This window comes from Gavialis gangeticus, unplaced genomic scaffold, assembly GCF_001723915.1.
Source record: "Gavialis gangeticus isolate Ggan-Ray unplaced genomic scaffold, GavGan_comp1, whole genome shotgun sequence".
Taxonomy (NCBI): domain Eukaryota; kingdom Metazoa; phylum Chordata; order Crocodylia; family Gavialidae; genus Gavialis; species Gavialis gangeticus.
The window spans coordinates 5,559,184-5,569,684 of record NW_017729005.1 but is presented as its reverse complement, the minus strand read 5'-3'; the positions used below and the strand labels follow the sequence as shown (position 1 = coordinate 5,569,684).

General features: G+C 47.9%; 1 protein-coding gene across 4 annotated transcripts in view; it reads left to right on the top strand.

Annotated features, from left to right (window-relative positions):
* Positions 1-10,501, top strand: part of CUNH7orf31 (chromosome unknown C7orf31 homolog) — a 56,455-nt gene that overhangs the window by 22,262 nt on the left and 23,692 nt on the right. For all 4 annotated transcript variants that reach the window (XM_019508606.1, XM_019508605.1, XM_019508607.1 and 1 more), the window contains one exon: positions 9,580-9,609. In XM_019508606.1, the coding sequence (XP_019364151.1) occupies positions 9,580-9,609 (30 nt within the window). The remainder of the gene's footprint in view (positions 1-9,579; positions 9,610-10,501) is intronic.

Below are 10,501 nucleotides of genomic sequence, written 5' to 3'. Positions count from 1 at the left end.
CCCCCCCCCCCCGATGGGGCCGGTGCCCCCCTGACAGCTGACACTGATGCTGTTGGTAGGGCTGGTGCCCCCCTGATGGGGTCAGTGGCTTCTGCAGGTGCCCCCGCAGATTCAGGAGGCACCCATCACTCATGCTCTGTAGTTCTGCCTTTGGTGCAATAAGGATTTGATGTTAGGAGGGGAGGGCGAGTTAAAATAGTGCAATGGTCAAAGCCACTATTTAACTTGGCTACATCATTAGCAGAGGTCCAGGTTTTCTATTCACTATGGACAAATGCAGTAAAAATCAGGTTTTCTTATTTTTAAGGGGAAAAACCCAGATTTTCTCATTTTATGGAGAAGAGCATGGGAAATGATGGGTTTACCCTTGCAGGCTGGCAAGGGGCTGGGGGAGAGTGGAAAAGCAATCAGGCAGGGGGATGCCGTGTGCATGCATGTACACACATGCACATGGCAACCAGGCAGCATGAGAACACCTCCCTGCAGGAAAGTCAGGGGTAGAGCTGGGAGGGGAGCAGGGAAGAAGGAAGTTGAGGTCCCCACAGTGAGGGAGGGAGTTGGGTAGGGCTGGCGGGGGCTAGGGTTGCTGACCAGCTGGGATGCTACATGGGCCTTGAGGCCCTGGTTGGGAATTCATAGCTGCAGGGCCCAGGTGGCCAGTGGGACATAACTGCTGCTTGTCTTGGGGGGCGGCGGGTGCGGGGGGTGGTTCTCCGCTGCTGCATGCACTCCTGGGGGTTGTGAGGGGCACATGACCCCCAGATTTGTGCATGGAGCAGGGGCGGATGCAGGCTACCTGCATTTTACCTATGTGAAGGCCCCAGGGGGAGGGCAGCAGGTAGAGAGCCCTGAGCCTGCATCCACCCCCTAATGTGCTCCCCTTGAGCTGTGCTGCCCACACAGGAGGGGGAGCCCATGTATCTTGGCTTCCCTTGGGGTTAAAAGGCCTCCACGCTCCCATGGGCATGCAGCAGCCAGCATCTCCCATGGGTGGCAGCCAGGGCTTGGGCACTGCTGGGGTGGGGGAGGGGGCTGCAGACCTGGGTCTCTGGCTCCATGGCCCTGGCAGCTGGGGGCCCCCTCTGGCAGGGCTGGAGTGGGGGGGCAGGGGGCTGTGGCTGGGGAGTGAGGGGCACCAGCAGGCCTTGAGGGGCCATGGATTGGGAATGAGGGGAAATGGCATGGACAGGGCACTGGCATATCAGAGCTGTTGAGCGCCACAAAACAGTGGAAGCGGAGAGGGGACAGTCACAGCTGGCCCCACGTTCTGGTGAACAAAGGGGGCAAAGGGAGCTCTGATTTTCCATGATAAAAAAACACAAAATCAAATGCCAAAATGTATAGGTATTTAGAATGTATTTTATTATAGTAATTGTGTTGCTGGTAGGCTTCCAAATTGCTTTAAAATTGTAAATATATCAATAAAACATTGTATTCAACTGACACCCTTATATATAGTGGTGTTTCATTTTAATTGTGGAAAAATGCAGATTTTAGGGGTTTTAATCAGAGAATTTGCATTTTTTTAAATGAGATAATTAGCATTTTTAAACAGAGAAAACCAGGATCCCTGATCATTAGCTTCATTAGAGATCAAACTTAGAGACACTGGCCTGTGCAATTGTTGTGTATTGTGACTCCAGGTCACAGGGATGAATCTTTGCCCACAAGGTTTGCATGTACCCCTGTCAAACACATTTGCTTGGGGCTTATAACTGCAACAAGAATTTGGCCCTTAGCATGCAATGTAAAATGATGCACAGTTTGAAGACTGGCATAATCCAATAATTTATCAATAGACTGAATGTTTTACTGACAGCATGTTGATACACTTTGTCCATTATTTTGAAAATTAAAATGTAACCTATTTTAATATGTATGTGATCTTTTAAATATTTCATCTCTCTAATATTCCAAGTAGTTTTTCTGTAAAATTGTATTTACTTATATTCTATCCTTGAAATTTTAAAGTTGTAGAGAAAGCAGTTCACTTAAATTATTTCCTGTTTCAGATTTTATGGGTTCATAGTCAAACGTCTTTATGAGCAAAATATAGTAGCCTGCAGTAGTCTAACTGCTCTAACAAATTAAAATGGTGATAACCTTAGGAAATCTTTATTGAAAAAAATACTGACTGAACATTGCTCTTGGTATTTTCTTGGGGGTTGTTAATGCTTGATTTATAGATACTATAGCTGGCAATGGCTCCTTTGTGCCATTACGCTGTTGTGGAAAATGAATTACTGCAAATTTGCAGGAACTACATATACCATTATGGAATTACTGTACCTTTGTCAGAGCTCCACACACTGTAGAGCCTTACATCATTTTGCTTGAAAATGAATTGTTTTGCTTCTAGAAGGACTGCCTTTCAAAATGAATTAACTAGGCCTTGTCTTCCTATCCAGTTACAAACATTCAAAGGAAAACAAGGTAATTTGCCTTTGATATGCCACCAAAAGCCCATAGTCACCCTGTCAATCCAAGGAGCCATCAAGTACACTGTGCAGAGCTAAAGCCACAAAAATTGAAATACAGGCAACCCCCGCTTAGTGCTCTTGATTGGTTCCTGAAAAGCTGAGCATTAAGCGAAACCGAAAGTATTTGATGACCCAAGATGGCAACCTCAAGTGTTCTAACGAAACTTGCTGAGCACTAATTGAAATCGGGTATCAATTTCAAATGAGCATTATAGCAAAATAATGCTAAGTGAAACCGCGTTGTGGGTTATAGCAAAATAATGCTAAGTGGGGATTGCCTGTAGACCTTGTGAGATTATCATTAGGGAAAGTAATGGTCCTTTGCCCACTAGGGCTAAGTACAGGCATTCAAAAAGCCTGAGTCTGAATCGATTCAATCTTTGCAAGTTAGTCTAACCTGCATTGATTGAACTGAGAAACAAGTGAATAGACATTCACTTTTGATTCTGGAAATGCAGGCACATGCCTGCAGTGGCTCAGGCTAGAAGCTAGGGGTGCTAGAGCAAGCCCTCCCTTCCATTCTGCAGTGGCCAGCAGGCTAGACAGAAGTTGAGCTGGGGGTGGGGTGGGGTGGGGTGTGGCTAGGCCCCAGTAGGCTGAGTATGACTGGAGAGGGATTTAACCCCCTACCCTGGCCTACAGGGTCTGTCTGGGTTTTCCCCACCCTGCTTGCAACTTAAGCAGCTGAAGCAGGGGAGCTTTGTATTGGTGTGTACAGGATGGTCTGGACAAAGATGCTTTTGCCTCAGGCTGAAGCTGGGCTAGATGTGACCCCTGAAGGTACCTCTGAACCCCACTCCTCTAGGATTCTGTGACCTGATCCAAAGAGAAACCCCCTGTGCTGCTCCTCCAAGAACGGAGCGTTTCAGGCCCCCATTCTACTGTAGAAAAGAAGAGTGGGAAAGGCCCAGAGCCTGTTTCCCAGCTAGGACAGTCACCTCTTCACTGGGACATGCATGAGGGGCTGCACAAAGCTGAGGATCTCACACACAATCCCCCCCTCCTGCATGAAGTGAAGCAGAGCCCAGCGCTACACAGCTCCTGCTGTCTGCCTTTCCTTTCCCATGGGCTTCCCAGAGCCATGAGCAGGGGTTGGGCCCCTTCCCCTCAGCCCTCCCCCCCTGTGTATTTTAAGGGGCTGGAGGGAGTGAGAGGAGCCAGACCCACACCCTGGACACACAGGGAGGAGGAAGGGACTCCTTGCCACTGGGCCGCTGTCTCTTTGAGGGTAGCTGGCATGGGGGCAGTGACTGCCTGATCTCTGTGATGCAACAACAGGGAGAACACAGAGTGTTCAGAAGTGGGTGCTGGGCCCAGGGGCACCTGCTGAACAGCTTCTCCTCCTGCCAAGGCCATGCGCGGGCCCAGGCCTGGTGCAGGGCGGGTGTCTGTGGGGGAGGGGAAGGCAGTGGCACCAATCAGGTAACAAGTCAGGACTCCCCTCCCCCAACCCCCACCACCAACTCCACCTGAGTCAGTCACCCACTTCCAGGGAGCCGTGGCCACCACTGGGGAATTGCCGGCACTCGCCCACAGAGTTACCAAGCGCTGCAGCTGCTTCATCACAGCCTCCTCTTTCATACCACCTGACCTGGGTGGCCCAGCAAACAGGTCAGTCACTGTGAGCAGCAGCAGCGACAGGTCCCCCAGGAGGAACCAGCTGGCCCCCACAGCACCTGAGCCAGCCTGCACCCGGCCATCCAGCAGCTCCACCACCACTGCAGGGCTGATCCATCCAGGGTTGCTTCCCTGACTGCAATGCCCTAGCTGCTGCCCCTGGGCCCCGCATGGCTGCTCCAGGCACTGTGCCCAGGCACGCTGCTTGGCTGGGGCAGCCCTGCAGCAGCGGCAGAGCTGTCGGGTGGCTAGGTGTAGGCTGGCTCAGGTGCCGTGGAGGCTGGCTGGCTGGCTCCTCCAGGGGGACATGTCATTGCTGCTGCTCCTGGCCGTGCTGAGCCCAGCCGCTGGACCACCCAGACCAGGTGGTCTGAAAGAGGAGGCTGCAGTCAGGCAACTGCAGCACCCAGTAACTCTGCAAGCACTGGCAACTTCCCCGGCAGTAGCCATGGCTCCCTGGAGGTAGATGAGGGTGACTCAGGCAGAGAGAGCAGCAGGAGTTGTGGGGGGGGATCCCCACTTGTATCCTGATCAGTGCCACCACCCTCACCTATCCTGGGGACACCCATCCTGCACTGGGCCTGGGCCTAAACCTGGGCCTGGGCCCAGCGGGAGAAGCAGCCAGTCATCGGGTGCCCCTGGGTGTGGCGCCCATTTCTGAACGCCCCACGTTCTCCCCATTGTTGCATCACTGGGGGTGGGGGGTAGGGCTGGGATGCCTCCAGGGGCATGTCTCCCCCTGCTCGCCTCTCCTCTGCTTCTGCCCACGACAACACCAGCCTGGTCCCTCCCTCCCTACCCCACTTTGCCTCAGGCCTGGGGCTGGTGTCTGGCCACACACCCCACTCTGCCACTCATCCCACCACTACCCCCTTTTTAGCCAGCTGTAGCAGTGATAGTGCTCTGGCTAAGAGGAGAGGGGTGGGGCCAGCACTGCTCCCCCAGCCCAGAACAGCATAGCCAAGGGCTGCAAAGCATCTTGGGATGCTGGGGGACTGCGACTTAACTTAAACCAGGAAGAGGTCTGGAGCAGCAGTTCTGTAAACCAGTTTGACATAAACCTGTTAAATTTGATACTACATTCAACCAGGTTTGTCTTAAACCAGTTTCAGCCATTTTGAGAGTAGTTTATGTGCACTGAATTTCTGTTCTGTTACAGGTTTAAACCAGTTTCTGATCACTTAAACCAGTTTATTTGTAACCTCTGTCCCTAGCCTAGGTGAAAGTGTTCCATACTGCAATCCTCTCTGATCCTCCCTCTATAGCTGCATAGTCTAACCAGCTTTCAGATATACTGCCTGGTAGCCAGTAGCAGGATATATCATCCATCCTGGATTTTGTGTGTGTGTGTGTGCCTCAGCTTTTTACAACGTGCTCAAAGCATGCAGGAAAGTTGGAGAGAACCATATTGCAAAGCCACCTTTTAGCTTTATCCCCCATTAATAAGTCTGAGCTAAGTCATCCCTGCATTCTGCACCATGCTACAAGGCAGTGCAAACACACGAGACACATAAGAGTGTCTCAAGGCATGCACATAATTCAGTAAGATCTGAAACACAAGATCTGTTTCTACATCATTGTGACATAAAAAGGAGAAATAATTTTTGAACCATTAGCTAAAATAAATCTCTCCTTTCAGTACAGCCAGATTCTATCCCAAAGAAATTTTAAGCTGATTATAAACTTCATGAACTCCAATGAATGCCGTATATTCAGATGTTGATAGTTCCATATTGATCAAGTGAACATGAGTATATATTTACACTGCATTTTTTGTAGAGCCCATTAAATGATAGAACTGGTTAGCTTGAAAAACTATAGTGTGTAACATATGGTAGTAGAGTGAAAGTATGCTCTCAATTATACCAGTGTAAATTTGATGTGATACTGGTGAACTTCAGCATAAATCTGGAGTAGCTCCAATAAAATACCGACATACCCAAGAGCTAAATTTGACCCAAGCAGTATTTCTTTTCCTGTCCTTTTAAAGGCTAATCACTACATATTTTAAAGGTTTCTTCTAGCTTTAAGTGTGCAGTGTTTAGTTACCCAACTTGAGATTCAAAAATATATTGGACACTTCAGAAAACATGGCTCTTGAATTTTTATTAGCCTTTTCTTACTCAGGACCTAAATATGTCTATAAAGTATCTTCCAGCCTGGCAAGTGCAAGTTTGATCCTATTTTGTTACTACCTGAAGTTCAGATATTCTAATGATGAACACTATAGAAGTGTCCCACCCCAAAACACGAATGGGACTGATTCTCCCCTCAGTCAAGTACTCAAATCAAGAATATCGCCAATGAAGTCAGTATAGCCCTGCTTATGTGACACCTATATAAATAAGAGAAAAATCAGCTCCTATACTGCTATTTTTCCACACATCAGTCTGTCTTCGATACCAAATAATTGATTTTTCTAACTGTGGGCTTGGAAGACCAAGTATGATTATTTGTAGGATAAATAAACTTTAAAAAAATTGAAGTTTTGTAATTGCAGGTATGTCCATAAGTGCCTTCATTTTTCAAGTAGGGTTGGAGTGTTGTTATAGTCATGATGGTCCAGGAAAAGTTGAGGCAGGGCATTCTTGCAATATCTTTTAGTGGGCTGTCTGTATAGTTGAAGGAGCTGTTGGACAACTTTTCGGGCATCAGGTGGCCTTCCTCAGGTCCTAAAAGTTTGTTCACGAGCTCTCCCAAATGATATACAGTTGGTCCAATAAAAGATATCACAAAAACCCTTGAGTTTCAAGATAACCTTAGTGTTGGAATCGAATCTGTCTTGAAATAGGGTGGTTACAAATATAGCATATAAATCAGCAGTGAGCAAAGTCCGGCCTGCAGGCTAGATCAGGCCCACAGCAGATTCCGTTTCCCACCAGCCCCTGCCTGTGTCACTGAAGCCCAGAAAGGAACATGCAGGCAGTGGATTGTGGCTGTGCCCTGGCTCCAAACCATGCTGTCACCACTGCAAGATTCTGGCCCGAAGCAGCTCTCCACCCAGCCATACACCCTACCAGCACTGCTGAGGCCTGGTCTCCGTGGACACCCTGGCCCCATGCTGCCCCAGCCCTGCCATTGCTGGAGTGGCTCATGGAAATTGGCCATAGCAATGTGGGGAGGGGCTACTGGAAAATGAAGTCCAGCTGGATCCACCATTTTGCCCACCCCTGATCTAAATGGTTGTCATAATTTGTTTGTTCTGTTATCACGGTAATGCCACACATAGGGCATATATCTACACCTACAATTAATGTGCAGGCACATTTAGACTACCCAGGCACACGTCTGAACGTGCGCCCGCATCAGGAGCAAATTTGCTTTCAATGGGAGCAGTTCAGTCCAGGGCTGGTCCTACCCTGCTCTGCCCCCCTGCAGCAGCTAGGGGGAACTTCAGGTTCCCTGGGGTGCCAGCCCTGGGCTGACAGAGAGCATAGGGGGAATCAGGCCTGGGTTCCCCAGCTCTCTGCCTGCCCCACGGAGCTCTGAGCTCCATGTAGCTTGGAGCTGCTGAAGGGGGCAGGTAAGGAACTGTCTCCAGCTCCCTGCCCACCCCCTGTTGCATGAGCTGACCAAGAGCAATTTGTTCCTGATCAGCGTCTACAAATGCACTTTGGCACATTAGTTTAATGTGTCATTGTCTAGTACCTGTATCTACTGGTACTAGAAAGCAGTGCATTAGACTAATCTACTGCTCAGTAATTGCCACACGTGTCTACACGGTGATGCTTTACTGTACATTAGATTAGCCTATGCTCAGTAAGCATCTTGTGTAAATGCACCCATGCAAAAGAAAAGCAGTTCATTTTGGTGGAAGTATTATTTCCCTTGTCATGAAAAGTGGTATGATGTGGCATCTCACAGTGCTTGCTTCACATCCAGTGGTTTTACTTTGCAACACCACATATGTTGTGGTAGAACATTTGGTGATTGGGCTTATATTTCCCTGCATATTGCATCAGAATGTAAAGAAAATTGATTTGAAAGATGCCATCAAAACCATAATATGTTATTAAAAAAAAAGAACCTGCTTGTAAGATATTTAAGGCAGGTTTGTATAGCACCTAGCATCTCCTCCTGGTGTGGGCTCTAGAAGTGCTACAGTTTAAACAATATATAAAGGAAGATCTTATCATTGGAAAGGATTCTGCCTCCTCATTTTTTCCAGAGACCCTTTAGAATGAATAGCAACATCTAATAACTAGCCAATTGCCCATCAAGAATGACGAGGGGGTGGAGGGGGAAGCAGAGGGGGCTAGATGGAATGCCGCCACCTAATGCCCCATGCTACCACTGTTCTGCCTCTTCCAGGGAGCAGAGTCGGGGAGCCGAAGCCAGCGCTGTTGGCCTCGGCTCCTCTGCCTTCTGTCTGGTCCTCGGCGCAGCTTTGGAATAATGGTGGCCTGCCCCACTCTTGGAGCACTCTGATTGGCTGTTTCTGTCAGCCAGTCAGAGTGTGAATAAAGCATTACAGACAGACTTAGGCTTTTATAATATTTAATAATTAGGTCCTCCGTATCTCTCACACATTGGGGTTTGAAGCCTCTGGATGATCCATATGTTGTCTCTACATTAGATCATACTTTTAGTAGTACTGTCTACTTCCAAGGGTCGTCCTTTCTTCCACATTTTAACCAAATTGGGTCTTACATCCAGTGAGATAGGGAAAAGTCTTTTTTTCCAGCAGTTTAAACAACTTGATATACCCAGATCTGACTTGGATATTTTCAGAAACAAGAAAAATACTTTTAAATATAAACAAGAGTTTAAAAATGATGCAGGAGATAGTTATGCCTTTATCAATTTCATTGCAAGATAAAAAAAGGAGAATGAAATAAATGTATATAAGACTTATAATCCTGAGTACTGTCTTTTTTCTTTTTGCAAAAAATAACCATGAAAGCAAACTAAAAGCATATCTATGACATTTTCTAGTCTGACAGCATTGCCAAGAGATTCTTGGCTAGTCTTAGTGATAAAATTATTGGTCTCTAGAGTTAGTCTTTTCTTCTTACTTTTTAAAAATGTCTTTAAGACACAAAACAAGTCTCAGTGATGGGAGGTAAATAATTTATCTCTGTAGATTTTTTGGTATAATTTGTGTACCATTACTGTCAACAGGATGATACATTTTCTGCTTTTCTCTTTTAAAATACTGAGGAAAAGATTCTGTTTTAAGTACTAAGTAGTGATTCTTATTAATGTAGGGCTGGTAAGATGGAAGTGTAAAACAGTGATTAAATTTTAATTTTTTTTAGTTTCTTCTAAAATACCTCATTTAGTACATGGGAATTTTTATGTTTTAGCACATAGCTACATAGAGAACTTTAACACACAGTGTGACATCAGTTAGAGTATAATCTAGGTGTACTGTATATTGATTGGTCTCTGATGTTTACTGCATGCTCATTTAGATAAAATGGGGAAAGGCTCAAAGAATATGAATTTTTTCAAATCAGTTGTTTTTTTTCCTCCAATGTAGGCTCCCTAAACCACCAGATGGTTCAATTGAGTAAGTATATCTCACTTATACTGTATCTTTCCTTTATGAAATGAAAAGGCAAGTCCTCTATTTATAGCCACAATTACATGGTACCTGGGCAGAGAGCAAAAAAAAAGGGTTAGGACTGAGAAAAAAGAAAAGGGTACTTTGTTGCAGAATGAAGCATGTGATGTTAAGTTTAATAGACTAACCATGTTTGTCCAAAGCAACTTTACCCTTTTACCAGATAGATGCCAGATGCCAACAGCTTAAATGTGTTGCTGGCTCACTCTCATTGCCTCAACTGGTAGAAGGGTTAGCAGTGCTTGCCAGATGGAGAGAGGACCTAGGTCAGGGGTTGGCAACCCGTGGCACGCGAGGCCATTTTGTTTGGCACGCCATGGACAGCCCCAGCTCCGGGTAGCTGCTGCCAGCGACAGAACCCGGGCTGCTCCCATCAGGGCTTGCAGCGTCCCAGCTGCCTGCTGGGAGCAGCCCAGGCTCCTGGCTGGCAGCAGCTCCCCAGAGCTGGGGCCAGCTGCAGCTGGGAGGCTCCAAACAGCTGTGCCGGGCTTTGGCATCAGCTCCACACCGGCACGAGCAGGCGCGCCTCGTAGTGGGCGGTGGAGGAGAGGACCAAGGCAGCGCAGCCCTGGTCTCTCCCCCGCTTCTGGCATGGAGGTGATGAGCTCAGCGCAGCTGTTTATAGCCTGCCCACTGCTTGCTGCAGCTGCCCAGAGCCCGGGCTGGCTACAAACAGCTGTGCCGGGCTCATCACCTCCGTGCTGGGAGCTGGGGAGAGACCAGGGCTGCGCTGCCTCAGGCCCCTCTCTCACAGCCCGCTCCAACGTGCAGGTCCACGCACTGGTGTGGAGCTGATGCCGGAGCCCGGCACAGCTGTTTGGAGCCTCCCGGCTGCAGC